Genomic DNA, 21,536 nt, shown 5'->3' with positions numbered 1-21,536 from the left:
TATTCACACCTCACTGTTTGCCATTTCGGGGGGGGGGAACGTATCAGCGGAGAATGCAACACCGATTTTACTGCAATCTTAGCGGGATTGCTACGGATGGGTTGATTCCTTTTCGGGGTGCGTTCACAATCCCCGCGCTGCGAGGAGCGTTGGCTCTGCTGGTGAACGAGTGTGAAGGGAGCAAAGGGGGCCAAAAGCAGCGTTGAAATGAGCGCAAGAATGCACACGGATATGACAAATATGCACAATAGGAAGGGAATGGTCGACTCGACACGTGAAACGTGACGAATTAGGGCAGGGGTGTCCAAACTTTTTCCACCGAGGGCCGTACACGGAAAAATTTAAGCATGCGGGGGGCCATTTTGATGTTTTTCATTTTCAAACCTTAACAAAATATATGGATTTTTTTTTTTTAACGTTTAGGGCTCCCGGGTACTACAAAGGGTCTCAGTCATTAAACCAGTGGTGTAAAACTCATTATAGCTCAAGGGCCGCATGGAGGGAAATCTAATCCCAAGTGGGCCAGAATGGTAAAATCGTGGCATGATAACTTAAAAATAAAGACAACTTCAGGTTGTTTTCTTTGTTTTAGCTGTTTACAAAAGCACCAAGTCATTGAATTTCAATGTGTTTCATTCAATAAATAAAGTGTTTGTATATTCTCTGTATCCAACATGATGTATCATTCTAACTGACCTTTTTTTGTAACACGATTAGCAAGTAAAGTGTACTTTTGAAGTTATTCCCCCATATTTCTGCACAAAAACTCCGATTCCCAAGTGGGCCGGAATGGTAAAATCATGGCATGATAACGTTAAAATAAAGACAACTTCAGGTTGTTTTACTTTGCCCGAAAATAGAACAAGCACATTCTGAAAACGTACTGTAGTGGAAAAGTCAGAGTCTTAAACAGGAACAATAGAGAGTTGGTTACAAGAGTTTATTTACCCAATCAGATAATACAAAGTTGGATTGGAAAGACATGTGTTTACACAGACAGTATATCCGGAGACGAAAGATGGTGCACCCTCGAAAGAATTAGAAAGAATGCACACCCGTATCGGTCCACAGCATTCATTTATAACCTTCCTGTGGTCTGAGTCTAACAAAATAACAACTTATGCAACAGTCCAAAGTTCTATTATCACGCCACCAAACGAACTAGCATTATGTCAGGGTGACCTGACATGTAGTGTCGTGTCCCTCCCAATTCAGTTGAGAGGTAACCCTAGGGCGATTTATCCACTACAGTACAAATCACAAAAAATCCTCTGGACAAAACACTTCAAATTTGTTGAACATTCAGAGGAAATTGGTGTGGTTTCAAAGACACAATGAACTTAGACTTTGTCTCAGTGTATCTACAAAGCCAAGATTCAACTTTAAGTCACAGTCTTTCTGGGGTTGAACAAAAACACAACATGTAAACTCTTCTCTGTATCAAGTACCTCCTTTGTCATATCCACGTTAAGTTGAAGTTAAAGTACCAATGATTGTCACACACACACTGGGTGTGGTGAAATTTGTCCTCTGCATTTGACCCATCCCCTTGTTCACCCCCTGGGGGAGCAGTGGGTAGCAGTGGGGAACAGCGATGGCCGCGCCCGGGAATCATTTTTGGTGATTTAACCCCCCCAGAGCTAACTCAACAAACCGTAATAAACGGAGGTAAAAACTATTCAAAAGGGTTAAGTTCACTTTTCTCGTGGGCCAAAAACAGGGTGACATAAAACGGCAGGGTTTAGGTTTCATGTGGGTCCAGGAGGAGGAGCCACAGTACCCCTTTACTGTAAACCTCTTGCTTGTCCCCGGTATAAACCGTTTGCTTGCCTAACAGAATTGCTATTGTGACATCCAGTGGACACATTTAGAACAGCAGTTTCTTTCGTTCCAAAAAAAAAATCAGCTCATTGTTATACTTGGCAAACTCAACACGCGGGCCGGATAAAACCTGTTTGCGGGCCTGATCCGGCCCGCGGGCCGTACCTTTGACACCCCTGCATTAAACTGTTAAAAATAAGTCAAATTATTATTATTATTTTTTTATTTAACGCTTACAGTAAATCTCTATATCAACTTGAGGTTAATATAAAGTAAAAAAAAAAAAAAAAGGTTTTCTGTCAAAGACAACTTTGTTTTTTATAGTAAAACTGAAATATGCAGTATTTAGTAATCAGGGGCCGTACTTATCAAGCTTCTTAGAATTACTCCTAAGAAATCTGCTAAGAGTTGACTTAAGAGTAAATAAATTCTTCGCTGAAAGCTGCACTTAAAAGTTAGTTATCAAGCGTCTTACTCACACTTTCAGCGAGGTGTAGGACTGAATCTTAAGTGTCACACTCAGAGCTGAATTACGACATTACTATGTGCCGTAAACGGAATTTTAGGTGACGTCATTTCTGTGTCCATAGAAATGACCAATCACGGAAGGGAATCCGTTGTCTAAGAATAAAGAAATATCTTGGAAATATTTAAGTGGACAATGGGAGTGTATATTTTGACAATAAACTACAAAATAATACAAAACAAACTAGTCCCCGCCGGCACTCTCGCTACCGCTCCCTCTCTTCTCTCGCCCACACACTCACTGACGTCACTCACCTCACGGCCACACACATACGCTACTGTCATAACATTTTCTTTCCAATTCATTAAATAGGCAACTAATTTGAAACTGGTGTGGGTGGCTCTATATATACTAGCCCACTGCAGCCACATGCAGAAATCAACAAGGAATCGAAAAGTATTAAATCTGTGACAAAAATAATATCAGCAAAGCTCCTTAGGGAGGTTGGAGTCAGGGGGCAGGCTCACAGACAGGCCATTAAAGAGCTGGCCAACACAGCAGAGAGGACAAGCCATTGGTTGTGGTTGAGGAGGAGTGACACCAGCTGGGCTGCTAAGGCTAACACCTAATGGGACACACACACCCAGGGATTTGATCACCCTGGGGTGGGCCCTTCCTCAGCAGAGGGTGTCTTGTGGTAAGCCGGGCCGAAACACCCCGTGACGCTGGGGCACACAACTGAAGATGTGTCCCAATGGTGGAAAAGCCTCCCAGCAGTGTCACCTAGCCTCACTTAGGTATGCGGTCAGGTGCAAGCCTGGCTCAGGGAGGAGGACGCCCCTGCCATGCAGAGTCCCCAGGGATTGTACCAACTAGTCCTTTCAACAAATTATACTAGCCCACTGCAGACACATGCAGAAATCAACAAGGAATCGAAAAGTATTAAATCTGTGACAAAAATAATATCCGCTCTGTCTAAACGATACCGTTTGATCAGCTGCTCGTCATCAAAAAAACCCAAACATTGTTCCGTTCCCTGAACGTTCGCGCACGTCTCTCTCGCCTCAGTGCCATCCCCTGCTGGCAACTCCTAACCACTTAAGACACCTCTGAAGGTCTCTTAAATATCGTGGAGAGTAGGAGTGATTCTTAGACTTAAGAACGTTGATAAAAAGCTTTTATTCTTAAGTTTGAGAGTAGGACTAAATTTCGCAAATTCTCAGGACTTAAGTGTAAAATGGCACTCTAAGAAGCTTGATAAGTACGGCCCCAGAGCCCTAACAGATCAATAATGCAGGACACCATTGATTTTAAGTCTTTAATATTTTTGAGTAATCACAGTGAAAAGTTAAATAAAATCCTAAAAAATATATTTGGGATCCAAAAGGTGCCCCACTCATAAAGTGATACATTTTTATTAGTTTTTTTTTTACTTTTAACACTTAAATTACGAGATCAACTTCAGATATATCTGTCGATTTTACGTTTGAACTATTATTTTGTTTGTTTTATGCTCTTTTGTCAAATAAAACTTTGATGTTTTTATATGGCAACCACACAATATACGCAATATTTTTTCCACATAAAACATTTTAAAGTGATATTTTTTAAGTAATAATTCATTTTAACATAGATTTTTAGTCTTTTTTTTTCAGCCATGGCAAAAAAGAAAGAAAAATAAAGACAAAAGGAAAAAAAACATGGCAGCTTTGTGTCAACATTGCAACTTTTTCTTGTTATATTTCACCCCATTCCACTTTTTTTTAAATGTTTTTTTAAAATTTTTGCAATATTATCAATTTTGCAATTTTTGCAGAATGTGTGGGGGGCCGGTAAACAATTAGCTGCGGGCCCCAAATGGCCCCCGGGCCGCACTTTGGACACCCCTGAATTAGGGGGATGCACTAACCACTTTAGCACCCAGATGTCAATGTTTGAGTTGGAGTTTGTGTTCATTTGGAACATGCATGCATGCAACGTGATAAGTCACAATTTCCAGTTTCTCTATTTAACATGTTCGAAAAGGAGTAGGAAGAAGCAGAGCTTAATTACCGTATTTTCCGCACCATAAGCCGCACCTAAAAAACACAATTTTTCTCAAAAGCTGACAGCGCGGCTAATAACCCGGTGCGGCTTTTGTATGGATTAATATTAATATTCGTTTTCATAAAGTTTAGGTCTCGCAACTACGGTAAACAGCCGCCATCTTTTTTCCCCGTAGAAGAGGAAGCGCTTCTTCTTCTACTGTAAGCAACCTCCAAGGTGAGCACCCGCCCCCGTAGAAGAAGAAGCGCGCGGGTAATACGATTCATTTCATTTGTGTGTTACTGTAAAGACGACCACAAAATGGCTCCTACAAAGAGACACGCGTACAACGCAGAGTTTAAACTCAAGGCAATAAGTCACGCAGAAGAACACGGAAATAGAGCAGCAGCGAGATAATTGAACATAAATGAATCAATGGTGCGTAGGTGGAGGAAGCAACAAGATGACCTGCGCCAAGTAAAGAAGACAAAACTGAGTTTTCGAGGGAACAAAGCAAGATGGCTACCGTTGGAGGACAGACTCGAACAGTGGGTTGTTGAGCAGAGAGCAGCAAGCAGAAGTGTTAGTACCATCACTATTCGCATGAAGGCAACAGCGCTAGCAAGCGAACTTCACTTGGATGATTTTAAAGGCCTACTGAAAGCCACTACTACCGACCACGCAGTCTGATAGTTTATATATCAATGATGAAATCTTAACATTGCAACACATGCCAATACGGCCGGGTTAACTTATAAAGTGACATTTTAAATTTGCCGCTAAACTTCCGGTTCGAAACGCCTCTGAGGATGACGTATGCGCGTGACGTAGACCGGGGAACACGGGTATGCCTTCCACATTGAAGCCAATACGAAAAAGCTCTGTTTTCATTTCATAATTCCACAGTATTCTGGACATCTGTGTTCGTGAATCTGTTTCAATCATGTTCATTGCATTATGGAGAAGGAAGCTGAGCAAGCAAAGAAGAAAGTTGTCGGTGCGAAATGGACGTATTTTTCGAACGTAGTCAGCCACAACAGTACACAGCCGGCGCTTCTTTGTTTACATTCCCGAAAGATGCAGTCAAGATGGAAGAACTCGGATAACAGAGACTCTAACCAGGAGGACTTTTGACTTCGATACACAGACGCCTGTAGAGAACTGGGACAACACAGACTCTTACCAGGATTACTTTGATTTGGATGACAAAGACGCAGACGTGCTACTGTGAGTATGCAGCTTTGGCTTCTAAACATTTGATCGCTTGACCGTATGTGCGCAACTTTTTTTTGCGTATGTACGTAACTTTTTAAAAATATATAGGCTTTATGAACCTTGGGTTAGGTGAACGGTCTTTTGGGCTGAGTGATTGTGTGTGTTGATCAGGTGTTTGAATTGTATTGGCGTGTTCTATGGAGCTAGGAGCTAGCAGAGGAGCTAGGAGCTAGCGTAACAAACACGCAGGTGTTTTTATGCAGGATTAATTTGTGGCATATTAAATATAAGCCTGGTTGTGTTGTGGCTAATAGAGTATATATATGTCTTGTGTTTATTTACTGTTGTAGTCATTCCCAGCTGAATATCAGGTCACCCCCGGCTCTCACAGCATCTTCCCTATCTGAATCGCTCCCACTGCCCTCTAGTCCTTCACTTGCACTTTACTCATCCACAAATCGTTCATCCTCGCTCAAATTAATGGGGAAATTGTCGCTTTCTCGGTCCGAATCTCTCTCACTTCATGCGGCCATCATTGTAAACAATAGGGAACTTTGCGTATATGTTCAACTGACTACGTCACGCTACTTCCGGTAGGGGCAAGCCTTTTTTTTTTATCAGATACCAAAAGTTGCAATCTTTATCGTCGTTGTTCTATACTAAATCCTTTCAGCAAAAATATGGCAATATCGCGAAATGATCAAGTATGACACATAGAATAGATCTGCTATCCCCGTTTAAATAAAAAAAATTCATTTAGTAGGCCTTTAAAGGTGGTGCTTCTTGGTGTTTTCGGTTCATGAAAAGACGCAATCTCTCCATCCGCACACGGACTACTATTTCACAGCAACTACCAAAAGACTTTCAAGAAAAGCTGGCATATTGTAAAAACAAGATAGCTGAAAAAAAAGATCCGGCCAGAGCACATCATCAACATGGACGAGGTTCCCCTCACTTTTGATATTCCTGTGAACCGCACCGTGGATAAAACAGGAGCACGTACGGTAAATATTCGCACCACAGGACATGAGAAGTCGTCTTTCACAGTGGTCCTAGCTTGCCATGCTAATGGACAGAAACTTCCACCCGTGGTTATCTTCAAAAGGAAGACCTCGCCAAAAGAGAACTCTCCAGCCGGCATTATCATAAAGGCTAACTCAAAGGGATGGATGGATGAGGAAAAGATGAGCGAGGGGTTGAAAGAAGTGTATGTGAAGAGACCGGGTGGCTTTTTTCACACAGCTCCATCCTTGTTGATTTACGACTCCATGATGGTGTAAAAAAACAAGTGAAACACACTAATTCAACACTCGCCGTCATTCCGGGTGGATTAACCAAAGAACTCCAACCACTGGATATTGGTGTAAACAGGGCATTTAAAGGCCTACTGAAATGAATTTTTTTTATTTAAACGAGGATAGCAGATCTATTCTATGTGTCATACTTGATCATTTTGCGATATTGCCATATTTTTGCTGAAAGGATTTAGTATAGAACAACGACGATAAAGATCGCAACTTTTGGTATCTGATTAAAAAAAGGCTTGCCCCTACCGGAAGTAGCGTGACGTAGTCAGTTGAACATATACGCAAAGTTCCCTATTGTTTACAATGATGGCCGCATGAAGTGAGAGAGATTCGGACCGAGAAAGCGACAATTTCCCCATTAATTTGAGCGAGGATGAAAGATTTGTGGATGAGTAAAGTGCAAGTGAAGGACTAGTGGGGAGTTGAAGCTATTCAGATAGGGAAGATGCTGTGAGAGCCGGGGGTGACCTGATATTCAGCTGGGAATGACTACAACAGTAAATAAACACAAGACATATATATACTCTATTAGCCACAACACAACCAGGCTTATATTTAATATGCCACAAATTAATCCTGCATAAAAACACCTGCGTGTTTGTTATGCTAGCTCCTAGCTCCTCTGCTAGCTCCTAGCTCCATAGAACACGCCAATGCAATTCAAACACCTGATCAACACACACAATCACTCAGCCCAAAAGACCGTTCACCTAACCCAAGGTTCATAAAGCTTATATATTTTTAAAAAGTTACGTACATACGCAAAAAAAAGTTGCGCACATACGGTCAAGCCATCAAATGTTTAGAAGCCAAAGCTGCATACTCACAGTAGCACGTCTGCGTCTTTGTCATCCAAATCAAAGTAATCCTGGTAAGAGTCTGTGTTGTCCCAGTTCTCTACAGGCGTCTGTGTATCGAAGTCAAAAGTCCTCCTGGTTAGAGTCTCTGTTATCCGAGTTCTTCCATCTTGACTGCATCTTTCGGGAATGTAAACAAAGAAGCGCCGGCTGTGTACTGTTGTTGCTGACTACGTTCGAAAAATACGTCCATTTCGCACCGACAACTTTCTTCTTTGCTTGCTCAGCTTCCTTCTCCATAATGCAATGAACATGATTGCAACAGATTCACGAACACAGATGTCCAGAATACTGTGGAATTATGAAATGAAAACAGAGCTTTTTCGTATTGGCTTCAATGTGGAAGGCATACCCGTGTTCGCCGGTCTACGTCACGCGCATACGTCATCCTCAGAGGCGTTTCGAACCGGGAGTTTAGCGGCAAATTTAAAATGTCACTTTATAAGTTAACCCGGCCGTATTGGCATGTGTTATAATGTTAAGATTTCATCATTGATATATAAACTATCAGACTGCGTGGTCGGTAGTAGTGGGTTTCAGTAGACCTTTAAAGCTCGACTGCGAACGGCGTGGGAACAATGGATGACCGAAGGCGAGCACACCTTCACTAAAACAGGGAGACAGCGCCGGACAACATCTGCCAACATCTGCCAGTGGATTGTAAATGCCTGGGCGGATATATCGGTCTCAACTGTGGTCCGAGCTTTCCGGAAGGCAGGATTCACGGAACTGCTGGACAACAACAGCGACACTGACTCTGATGACTTGGACGAGACGGAGCCGGCCATTTTGGACGCCGTGTTCGCCCAACTTTTTAATTCAGACTCCGAAGAAGAAGAATTCGAGGGATTTATGGATGAAGAATAACTTCAGAAAGTGAGCTTTAAAGGCCTACTGAAATGATTTTTTTTTAATTTAAACGGGGATAGCAGATCCATTCTATGTGTCATACTTGATCATTTCGCGATATTGCCATATTTTTGCTGAAAGGATTTAATAGAGAAAATCGACGATAAAGTTCGCAACTTTTGCTCGCTGATAAAAAAAAAGCCTTGCCTGTACCGGAAGTAGCGTGACGTCACAGGAGCTAGTATTCCTCACTATTCCCCGTTGTTTACAATGGAGCGAGAGAGATTCGGACCGAGAAAGTGACGATTACCCCATTAATTTGAGCGAGGATGAAAGATTCGTAGATGAGGAACGTTACAGTGAAGGACTTGAGAGACAGTGATTGACGTATCTTTTTTCGCTCTGACCGTAACTTAGGTACAAGCTGGCTCATTATATTCCACACTCTCCTTTTTTTATTGTGGATCATGGATTTGTATTTTAAACCACCTCGGATACTATATCCTCTTGAAAATGAGAGTCGAGAACGCGAAATGGACATTCAGTGCCTTTTATCTCCACGACAATACATCGGCGAAATGCTTTAGCTACGAGCTAACGTGATAGCATCGTGCTTTAACTGCATATAGAAACAAAAAAATAAAGGATAGAAGGAAGGATAGATAGAAAATCAACAATACTATTAAACCGTGGACATGTAAATACACGGTTAATGCTTTCCAGGCTGGCGAAGGTTAACAATGCTGTGCTAACGACGCCATTGAAGCTAACTTAGCAACTTAGCAACGGGACCTCACAGAGCTATGCTAAAAACATTAGCTCTCCACCTACGCCAGCCAGCCCTCATCTACTCATCAACACCCGTGCTCACCTGCGTTCCAGCGATCGGCAGAATGACGAAGGACTTCACCCGATGCGTTTGGCGGCCCGGAGACGTAGGAAGTCAAGGTGAGGTCGGCGGCTAGCGCGGCTAGCGCTCCAACAAAGTCCTCCTGGTTGTGTTGCTGTAGTCCGCTGCTAATACACCGATCCCACCTACAACTGTCTTCTTTGCAGCCTTCATTGTTCATTAAACAAATTGCAAAAGATGTCCAAAATACTGTGGAATTATGAAATGAAAACAGAGCTTTTTGTATAGGATTCTACGGGGTACCATAACTTCCGTTACTCTGACTTCGTCACGCGCATACGTCATCATACCGCGACGTTTCAGCCGGATATTTCCCGGGAAGTTTTAAAAGTCACTTTATAAGTTAACCCGGCCGTATTGGCATGTGTTGCAATGTTAAGATTTCATCATTGATATATAAACTATCAGACTGCGTGGTCGGTAGTAGTGGCTTTCAGTAGGCCTTTAAATGTTTATTTTGTGTGTTGTGTGACATTATCGTTCGAGCAATGTTGAGTTATTGATGTTGCTATTGCTCTGCTCTGTACTATTTTGAGTGTTACTATTTTTGGTGATTGCACATTTGCCCGTTACATGATTGCACATTACATTTTGGGAGTGAACAGAGTTGTTAGAACGCTGGTTTTTAATATATTAAAGTTGGACTGACCTCCATCTGACTGTTTTTTTAGACATTCCCTTTAGCGCAGCGTAGGTGCGGCTAATGGGTAAACAAAGTTTTGAAGTATGCCGTTCATTGAAGGTGCGGCTAATAACACGGAGCGCCTTACGGTGCGGAAAATACGTTAATCCTATCCCTTTTCCTTTACATAGCAGTTGCTAAAACTTTTGTTCACTTCCTGTTCTCAATTTATTCACAATATACTCCATAAGTAATAACAATAAAAAATAAATAATAATTAGTGAAGTAAGTTATACTTCATATGGTGATTTCTTGTTCTTTTTCTGACTTACAGCACTCAATGACATCAAGCAGCACGTATTTGTGCTTGTAAACTGCAAAACGTGATATAAATACACGCACCCTCAAAATGTCAATTTCGCTCATTTATTAACAACTGTTCCACATTCATAGAAGGATAATAAATGAAAGAAAAATATTTTGTTTGTTTCGCAACACCTCAGTCACCTTTCATTAAGCATATCTAGCCCTATAACGGTGGCTATGATAACAAATGAACAAAAAGACAAAAGTTAACTTTTTTTTTTGCTTTCACTGAGGTAGCCAGACAAGTTAAGTAGACAACGAATATAATAGAGCAAGAAATGCATTTTGTGTAATCACTGCAAAATCATTCATATTAACTCAGCTCTAAGTTGTGAGAAAAAGGTTACAAATGATGCATTACATGACCTGCACAGTACAAACAAGTCCAATAATGTAACCATTTTAATGTAATTAACCAAAACGACAGAATGTAACTTGTTTGCTTTAACTGAGGTAGGCAGACAACCAAAATAATGGAGCAAAAATTACATCGAAGCATGTTGTATAAAAACTCAGAATCATTCACATGAACTCAGCTCTATGTTGTGCAAAAGGTTACAAATTACATATGACCGTCACAGTGCAAATAACGCCAAAAAGTGCAAATTAATTTCCTTTTTTGCATACTTTGCAGCAGGCTACACGTGGTTCAGTTCCACGTTTTATCTAAAGTTTGTATTTGTCATTTTCCATCCAATTTTCATTAAAACGACAACCTCCCGGCGTGATGGACCGATGCACCACTGTCCTCTTGGGGGCGACACAGAGCCGCATACAACAACCTAATGTAAGGGCTCGTGCAAAGCCAACAGATCAAGCGTGTAGCTTTCATTTTTAAGGAAACTTTTTTTTTTTTTCCATTTTACAATTAGCCTATCGAGTCAGTCTCTACTGCTCGCTAGTGTTACCATATCTGAGTTATTGTGAAGAAATACGGGGAAATAACTACAAATGTGCGCTACATTCGTTAACCGTGTTACAAAAAAGATCAAGTAGACTGATACATAATGTTGGATATAGAGAACATACCATATTTCCTTGAATCGGCGCAGGGAATATAGTATTCGCACGTCTAGAATTACTGCCGGGTCAAACTCGTTTCTCAAAATAATTAACGCATGCTTCGCCTTATCGCCGGTTCATTATTAACGCCGGATCAAATTCGTTTCGCAAAATATTAATTTTATTACCGCATGTCTATAATTTTCGCCGGGTCAAACTCGTTTCGCAAAATATTTAGCATATGGCTAGAACTTCCGCCGGGTCAAATTCGTTAGGTCACGAGTGACGCTTTACCTGTCCTCATTTTCAAAATGGAGGAAGCTGCTTTCAGTAGTTTGCAATCGCACAAAGGAAAAAAAGATAAAGAGCTATTCAGTAGGATTTAAGGTCCAAGCTATTGAATACCGGTACAGTATGCTAAAAAGAACAGAAAGCAGCTATGTTTTATTAATATACTGTAGCTGCGTGTGTCAAATACTGTATAAGTCATTAAATGACTCCCGCCTCCTGGTGGTAGAGGGCGCTACCGCGCTAGTGATCCTTCTTGCGACTTCCGGTACTGCAGAAGAAGTGACTACACCGGGGGTGTCAAACTCATTTTAGTTTAGGGGCCACGTGGAGCAAAATCTACTCCCAAGTGGGCCAAACTGATAAAATCATGGCATGATAACCTAAAAATAACAACAACTTCAGATTGTTTTCTTTGTTTAAAAATATTCTGAAAATGTACAAATCATAATGTTGTTTTTTTTACACTTACATGTTGCGGTTAATAGTATTCTATCTTCGTTGGTCATTATTTATACGTTCTGAATAAATGATGTGATCATGTTCATCGGTCAAATAGGTGGAATTGAGTCTGGCAAAGTTTTAAAAACCTCTAATTGGTGTTATTTTTAATCTATCAAGATAAAGAAAATAACATCAAAATCAAATTACAGGATGTTATTTATGTAGTTTACTCATTTTCCTCAACTGTTGAACTAACATCATGTGGTTTATTCTGTACATACAGTATGTAGCATCATCTACAAATATACAAATAATTGCTATAGTGACATCCAGTGGACATGTTTAGAACAGCAGTTTCTTTCATTCAAAATTTCAGCTCATTTTTATACTTAGCAAACTCATCCCCCGGGCCGGGTAAACCGTGTTCGTGGGCCTGATCCGGCCCGCGGGCCGTATGTTTGACACCCCTGGACTACACGCAGCAAGAGATTATTTTTTTTTAACATGGAGGATTACATACCGGTATCTAAAATAAAACAGTTTTCTAAACTGGACTTTCAATGGAAGCAGGAGGTAATAATTAAAGGAATATCTCCATCGAGACAGAGAGACTTTTAAAACTGAAGAAAGAAAATAAGGAAGATTTCTATAAACAAGTTATCGATGCTTTTGGTCAGAAGGAGCTGCAAATGGACTCCATTTATAAGTACAGGTAAGACCATAATAACGTTTTTTTTTTATTAAATGTGCTTTTCATGATGGTATGCTTACATCACACTCAAAGCGCACGCCTAAATTTACCGCATTCCTTTTGGTAAACGCCGGAGTGAGAAGAGGTTTTAAAATAATTACCGCATGCACGGCCATCCCGCAGGCTTCCGGTAAACGCCGGAGTGACAGGAGGTTTTAAATTAATTAGCGCCCCTGCGGCTATTCAAGGAAATACGGTACAAACCCTTTATTTATTGAGTCAAAAAAAATAAAGTTCGATGATTTGGTCAAATTTCAAACAGCTAAAATTACGTACAAAGTAAACTATAACCTGCTACCAAAGAATGTACAACAATTCTTCTCAACTAAAGAGGATAAATATAACCTTAGAGGAAAATCTAATTTAAAACATTTGCATGCACGTACAACACTTAGAACCTTTAGCATATCAGTATGTGGAATTAAATGATGGAATGGATTAAGTAAAGAAGTTAAACAATGTACAGATATGATCCAGTTTAAGAGGTTGTTCAAATTAATAGTGCTTACAAAGTACAAAGAAGAATTATGAGAAATACTTTCAACCTTATTGAAAATAAGATATTCTTCATCTCACTATGTTAATAATGACTGACTTAATTAATTACACATTACAAAACTGTTGTATTACTCATTCACGGATGTCATTTTACTATAAAAAGGTCAGTAAATGAATGTATGTATTTGTAAACACTCTGAAGTGGGAAAGGGGTAGGGTTAAATAGGCTTTGCTTCTTCCTACTCCTTTTCGAACGTGATGTAAAGAGAAATGATATGAAACTGTGTGATGTATTATGCTGTAAGTGGGTTCATGTTCGAAATAAAGAAAGAAAGAAAGACTGCCGAGAAACATGATGAACATTTCCAAGCATTTCCAAGCACTTCACCCAAAATTCAAGCATTTTTCAAACCTTGAAAACACAACATCAAATCCAAGCATTTTCAAGGTTTTTAAGCACCCGTACGACATACTTGCCAACCTTGAGACCTCCAATATCGGGAGGTGCGGGGTAGGGGGTGGGGGTGGTGGTGGTGGTGGTGGTGGTGGGGGGGGGGGGGGGGTTGGTCGGGGGTGGGTGGGGTGGTGGGGGGCGTGGTTATTTACAGCTAGAATTCACCAACTCGAGTATTTCATATATATTTCATATATATATATATGTATGAAATACTTGACTTTCAGTGAATTGTAGCTATATATATATATATATATATATATATATATATATATATATATATATATATATATATATATATATTTATTTTATTTACATACAAAAAAAAACAAAAAACTTGAATTTCAGTGTTCCGGTGGCTATCCATTAGATGGCAGTATTTACAGCTAGAATTCACCAACTCGAGTATTTCATATATATTTCATATATATATATATATGTATGAAATACTTGACTTTCAGTGAATTGTAGCTATATATATATATATATATATATATATATATATATATATATATATATATATATATATATATATATATATATATATATATATATATATATATATATATTTTATTTACATAGAAAAAAATAAAAAATACTTGAATTTCAGTGTTCCGGTGGCTATCCATTAGATGGCAGTATTGTCCTGTTTAACTTCTCCGTTCACTGGGCAGGCAAGCTGTTTATATTGTGGGAAAGCGGACGTGAGAACAGGCTGTCGCCACTCAGTCTCAGGTCCGCATTGAGCTGGAGGGGGCGTGGCCTCCAGCTCCGGCTGAAAACCGGGAGTTTGTCGGGAGAAAATCTCTGCCGGGAGGTTGTCGGGAGAGGCGCTGATTCTCCCGCTAAAAACGGGATCGTTGGCAAGTATGCCGTACGAACCCTGTTTTTTTTTTTACAGTTTTAGCCCAGAACATTCTTCTAGGGCAGGGGTGTCCAAACTTTTTCCACTGAGGGCCGCACACGGAAAAATTAAAGCATGTGGGGCTCATTTTGATATTTTTCATTTTCAAACCATAACAAAATATATGCACTTTTTTATTTATTTTACCTTTAGGGGTCCCGGGGACCAAAAAGGGTCTCAGTCATTAAAATGTTAAAAATAAGTCAGATTATTATTTTTTTAAAATTATTTAACGCTTACAGTAAATCTCTATATCAACTTCAAGTTGATATAAAGTAATACAAATTAAAAAAAATGTTTTATGGCTTTTCTGTCAAAAACAACTTAGTTTTTTTTTATAGTAAAACTGAAATATGCAGTATTTAGTCATTAGAGCCCTAAAAGATCAATAATGCAGGACACCATTGATTTGAATTCTTTCATATTTTTGAGTAATCACAGTGAAAAGATAAATAAAAAAATCACTAAATATGTTTGGGATACATTATTATTAGGTTTTTCTTTTACTTTCAACACTTAAGTTACGAGATCAACTTCAGATATATCTGCCGATTTTATGCTGGAACTATTATTTTGTTTGTTTTATGCGCTTTTGTCAAAGAAAACTTTGATGTTTTTATATGGCAACCACACAATAAAAGCAATATTTTTTCCACATAAAAAATTTTAAAGTGACATTTTTTAAGTAATAATTCATTGTAACATAATTTTTTTTTTTTTTCGAGCAATGGCAAAAAAATAAAAAAAATAAACAAAGACAAAAGAAAAAATGGCAGCTTTGTGTCAACATTGCAACGTTTTCTCGTTAGATTTCACCTCATTCCACTTTTTTAAAATGTTATTTTTTTTAAATTTTTGCAATACTATCAATTTTGCAATTTTTGCAGAATGTGTGGCGATTAGCTGCGGGCCGCAAATGGCCCCCGGGCCGCACTTTGGACACATATGTTCTAGGGGAAGCGGGATCAATTAAAAATGAATGGTCGGTCGGGTCAGCGATCAGAAGTTACCTCGGTCTGTGTCGTAGAGGAAGACGAACTTGTTCCAGTCGTAGTGGTCCAGCAGGGACAGCAGCGCCCCGCGGATGGAGGGCCGCAGCTGCAGCGTGAACTGGCTCTCGCCCTCGATGGGGAAGCTGGGCGTGATGAGGGAGATGTGCAGGGCGCTGCAGAAGGACGTCAACGTGTGCACCGATCGCTTGTCGTAGAGGCCGAAGATGGCGAAGACACCGCGGGAGTACTGGGAGCAAACTGGGGAGGAGAACAGCATGACGTAAACAGATGGACATGGTGGAGGCTTCATGTTGGCTACACTGGAGGAGGCCATCAGGGACTAAATGCTGAGCTAAGGCGTGTCAAAGATCATTAATGTAACAGCTGCTGTCAAAAACACTGCTCAACGATCCTCTATATGAGAGGAACGCTTCGCTGTTTTTAAGGACACACTGCAAAAACGCAAGTGGCAGAGCCCGCAGGTGACATGAGCATGCTATTTTTAGGAATCTGCTTTAAAAAAAAAAACACTAGTCAAAGATCCCCTACATGAAAGGAACACTTTGCCGTTTTTGAGAACACTTGAGCACTCTTGTTTTGAGGAATCTGCTGTAAACACACGAGTCAAAGAATCTCCATAGGACAGCAACGCTCTGCTGTTTTTGAGGACCTACTGCAAAGGCGCTAGTCAAAGATCTTCTATATGACAAGCGCGCTATTATTTCTACGAATTTGGTCAAAGAGTGTCGTATATGCGAGGAACTCTTTGCTGATTTTGATAAACTACTGCAAACACGCCAGTTAAAGACCCTCCATATGACATAGGTACTCTTATTTTGAAAAACCTTCTGAAAAATATAGTCAAAGATCTTCTACAGAACATGGGTACTTGAATTTTTAAGAATATGCTTTAAAAAACTACTCAAAGATCTCCTATAATGAAAATAATGCTCTGCTGTTTTTGAGGACCTACTGCAAAAGCGCTAGTCAAAGATCTTGTATATGACAAGCGCGCTATTATTTTTATGAATCTGGTCAAAGATAGTCGTATATGCGAGGAACTCTTTGCTGATTTTGATAAACTACTGCAAACACGCCAGTCAAAGACCCTCCATATGACATAGGTACTCTTATTTTGAAAAATCTGCTGAAAAACTATAGTCAAAGATCTTCTAGAGAACATGGGTAGTTGCATTTTTAAGAATATGCTTTAAAAAACCACTCAAAGATCCCCTATAATGAAAATAATGCTCTGCTGTTTTTGAGGACCTACTGCAAAGGCGCTAGTCAAAGATCTTCTATGTGACAAGCGCGCTATTATTTTTATGAATCTGGTCAAAGATAGTCGTATATGCGAGGAACTCTTTGCTGATTTTGATAAACTACTGCAAACATGCCAGTGAAAGACGTTCCATATGACATAAGTACTCTTATTTATTAGGAATCTTGTCAAAGATCCTTGTATATGAGAGGGACTCTGCTGTTTTTGAGAACATAATGCAAAAACACTGGTCAAAGATCTTCTGTTTGACAGGAGCACTCTTATTTGTAGGAATCTGCTGTAAAAATATTAGTAAAAAATTCCATATATGACAGGAACAAGGAGTTCCTGTCATATATGGAATTTTTGTTGAAAAATATGCTGAAAAACTTTAGTCAAAGATCCTCTAGAGAATACGGGCACTTGTATTTTTAAGAACATGCTTTAAAACACAACTCAAAGATCCCCTATAATGGAAAGAATGCTCTGCTGTTTTTGAGGACTTACTGCAAAAGCGCTAGTCAAACATCTTCTATATGACAAATGCACCATTATTTTTAGGAATCTGGTCAAAGATCCTCATATATGCAAGGAACTCTTTGCTGATTTTCAAAAACTACTGCAAAAATGCTAGTCAAAGACCCTCCATATGACAGAAGTACTGTTATTTTTAGTAATCTGCTGAAAAATTATAGTCAAAGATCCTCTAGACAACACAGGCATTTGTATTTTTAAGACCATGCTTTAAAACACAACTCAAAGACCCTCTAAAATAAAAACAATGCTTTGCTGTTTTTGAGGACTTAATGCAAAGGTGCTTGTCAAAGATCTTCTATATGACAAGCGCGCCATTATTTTGGGGAATCTGGTCAAAGATAGTCATATATGCAAGGAACTCTTTGCTGATTTTGAAAAACTACTGCAAAAATGCAAGTCAAAGACCCTCCATATGACAGAAGTACTGTTATTTTTAGTACTCTGCTGAAAAACTATCGTCAAAGATCCTCTAGACAACACAGGCATTTGTATTTTTAAGAACATGCTTTAAAACACAACTCAAAGACCCCCTATAATAAAAAATAATGCTTTGCTGTTTTTGAGGACTTACTGCAAAGGCGCTAGTAAAATATCTTCTATATGACAAGCGCGCCATTATTTTTGGGAATCTGGTCAAAGATCCTCATATATGCAAGGAACTCTTTGCTGTTTTTGAGAAACTACTGCAAAAATGCTAGTCAAAGACCCTCCATAGGACAGAAGTACTGTTATTTTTAGTAATCTGCTGAAAAACATGACAGTCAAAGATCCTCTAGACAACACAGGCATTTGCATTTTTAAGAACATGCTTTAAAACACAACTCAAAGACCCCCTATAATAAAAATAATGCTTTGCTGTTTTTGAGGACTTACTGCAAAGGCGCTATTCAAAGATCTTCTATATGACAAGTGCGCCATTATTTTTGGGAATCTGGTCAAAGATCCTCATATATGCAAGGAACTCCTTGCTGTTTTTGAGAAACTACTGCAAAAATGCTAGTCAAAGACCCTCCATAGGACAGAAGTACTGTTATTTTTAGTAATCTGCTGAAAAACATGACAGTCAAAGATCCTCTAGACAACACAGGTATTTGTATTTTTAAGAACATGCTTTAAAACACAACTCAAAGACCCCCTATGATAAAAACAATGCTCTGCTGTTTTTGAGGACTTACTGCAAAGGCGCTAGTCAAAGATCTTCTATATGACAAGCGCACCATTATTTTTAGGAATCTGGTCAAAGATCCTCATATATGAAAGGAAATCTTTGCTGATTTTGAGAAACTACTTCAAAAATGCTAGTCAAAGACCCTCCATATGACAGAAGTACTGTTATTTTTAGTAATCTGCTGAAAAACTATAGTCAAAGATCCTCTATACAACACGGGCTGTTATATTTTTAAGAACATGCTTTAAAACACTACTCAAAGATCCCCTATAATGAAAAGAACGCTCTGCTGTATTTATGCAGATCCCAAATACAGATCAGCAGGTACCAGAAGGTAAGAAAAGTTGGTTTTGCATAATATTGCGAAACAAAACGCCAGATAATACTGTATGTCTTACCTTATACACACACCATAATAATACTCGTATGTTGAAGCACATCAAGCGGTGCGGCTTCATAGCTTACCAAAGTCGTACTAAAACATTTTGATAGATTTTTAAACGCCGTGTGTAATGTTCTATATTTTCAATGGAACCTATAAAATGTTGGTGTTGTTTACTCGAGTCATATTGCCATCATAGTGCAGCCTGCACTTATCTCTTATGTGGGATTGCCATCTACTGGTCACACTTATCATCACACCATGTACCAAATAAAATAGCTTCGAGGTGGGTAAGCTCAACCAAACGTATTGCTTACATTAGGCGCACCGGGTTATTAGGCGCACTGTCGAGTTTTGAGGAAAAAAAAAATATTTTAAGTGCGCCTTATAGTCCGGAAAATACGGTAATTTCACTCCATAGTTCCTTTTTGACTGTACTTAAATGTATAATTCATTTATATTATTCACATGTGAATAATGCTGTATAATAGACTGTATTTATGTTATTCACATGTGAATAATGCTGTATAATAGACTGTATTTACATTATTCATATGTGAATAATGCTGTAATAGACTGTATTTATATTATTCACATGTGAATAATGCTGTATAATAGACTGTATTTACATTATTCATATGTGAATAATGCTGTATAAGACTGTATTTATGTTATTCACATGTGAATAATGCTGTATAATAGACTGTATTTACATTATTCATATGTGAATAATGCTGTAATAGACTGTATTTATATTATTCACATGTGAATAATGCTGTATAATAGACTGTATTTACATTATTCATATGTGAATAATGCTGTAATAGACTGTATTTATATTATTCACATGTGAATAATGCTGTATAATAGACTGTATTTATATTATTCACATGTGAATAATGCTGTATAATAGACTGTATTTACATTATTCATATGTGAATAATGCTGTAATAGACTGTATTTACATTATTCACATGTGAATAATGCTGTATAATAGACTGTATTTACATTATTCACATGTGAATAATGCTGTATAATAGACTGTATTTATATTATTCACATGTGAATAAGGCTGTATAATAAACTGTATTTATGCTATTCACATGTGAATAATGCTGTATAATAGACTGTATTTATGTTATTCACATGTGAATAATGCTGTATAATAGACTGTATTTATATTATTCACATGTGAATAATGCTGTATAATAAACGGTATTTATGTTATTCACATGTGAATAATGCTGTATAATAGACTGTATTTATATTATTCACATGTGAATAATGCTGTATAATAGACTGTATTTATATTATTCACATGTGAATAATGCTGTATAATAGACTGTATTTATATTATTCACATGTGAATAATGCTGTATAATAAACGGTATTTATGTTATTCACATGTGAATAATGCTGTATAATAAACGGTATTTATGTTATTCACATGTGAATAATGCTGTATAATAAACGGTATTTATATTATTCACATGTGAATAATGCTGTATAATAAACTGTATTTATGTTATTCACATGTGAATAATGCTGTATAATAAACAGTATTTATGTTATTCACATGTGAATAATGCTGTATAATAAACGGTATTTATGTTATTCACATGTGAATAATGCTGTATAATAGACTGTATTTATGTTATTCACATGTGAATAATGCTGTATAATAGACTGTATTTATATTATTCACAGGTGAATAAGGCTGTATAATAAACTGTATTTATGTTATTCACATGTGAATAATGCTGTATAATAGACTGTATTTATATTATTCACATGTGAATAATGCTGTATAATAAACTGTATTTATGTTATTCACATGTGAATAATGCTGTATAATAGACTGTATTTATATTATTCACATGTGAATAATGCTGTATAATAAACTGTATTTATGTTATTCACATGTGAATAATGCTGTATTATAGACTGTATTTATATTATTCACATGTGAATAATGCTGTATAATACTGTATTTATATTATTCACATGTGAATAATGCTGTATAATAGACTGTATTTATATTATTCACATTTAAAAAATACCTAAGTGTTTATTGTCTATTGTGAGCGAACTGTGGTGCTGAATTTCCCCCAGGGATCAACAAAGTACTTTCTATTCTATTCTGTTCTAAACCACAAGAAAGTGTTTTAAATGTAGAAAAGAAAATCATAATATGACGGCTACTTCAAAACTGCAAGTCAGAGATCCTTTATATGACTGCTGTCTTAAGTATCCTGTGTTAGTCGCACTCAATGTTTGAACGGAAGTCTTGAGCAGGTCTAATGTCATTCACAGGCCGCCAGTTGAATCGCACCTCTGTAGACTTCTGAATTTGGGTTCTTTAATTCTTTAATACAGTCCTTTCTGGGTTCAAACATGGAAGGACAACATACACGAGT

At 38.2% G+C, this 21,536-nt stretch overlaps 1 protein-coding gene across 3 annotated transcripts in view; it reads right to left on the bottom strand.

The window, feature by feature from the left end:
• gria4b (glutamate receptor, ionotropic, AMPA 4b) overlaps nt 1-21,536 on the bottom strand; it is a 330,486-nt gene that overhangs the window by 148,083 nt on the left and 160,867 nt on the right. For all 3 annotated transcript variants that reach the window (XM_062048981.1, XM_062048980.1, XM_062048979.1), the window contains exon 3: nt 15,790-16,029. In XM_062048981.1, coding sequence (XP_061904965.1) covers nt 15,790-16,029 — 240 coding nt within the window. The remainder of the gene's footprint in view (nt 1-15,789; nt 16,030-21,536) is intronic.

Source organism: Entelurus aequoreus, linkage group LG05 (genome assembly GCF_033978785.1).
Source record: "Entelurus aequoreus isolate RoL-2023_Sb linkage group LG05, RoL_Eaeq_v1.1, whole genome shotgun sequence".
Classification (NCBI taxonomy): domain Eukaryota; kingdom Metazoa; phylum Chordata; class Actinopteri; order Syngnathiformes; family Syngnathidae; genus Entelurus; species Entelurus aequoreus.
The sequence above is the reverse complement of the archived record's forward strand: the minus strand, read 5'-3'. Positions and strand labels throughout refer to the sequence as shown.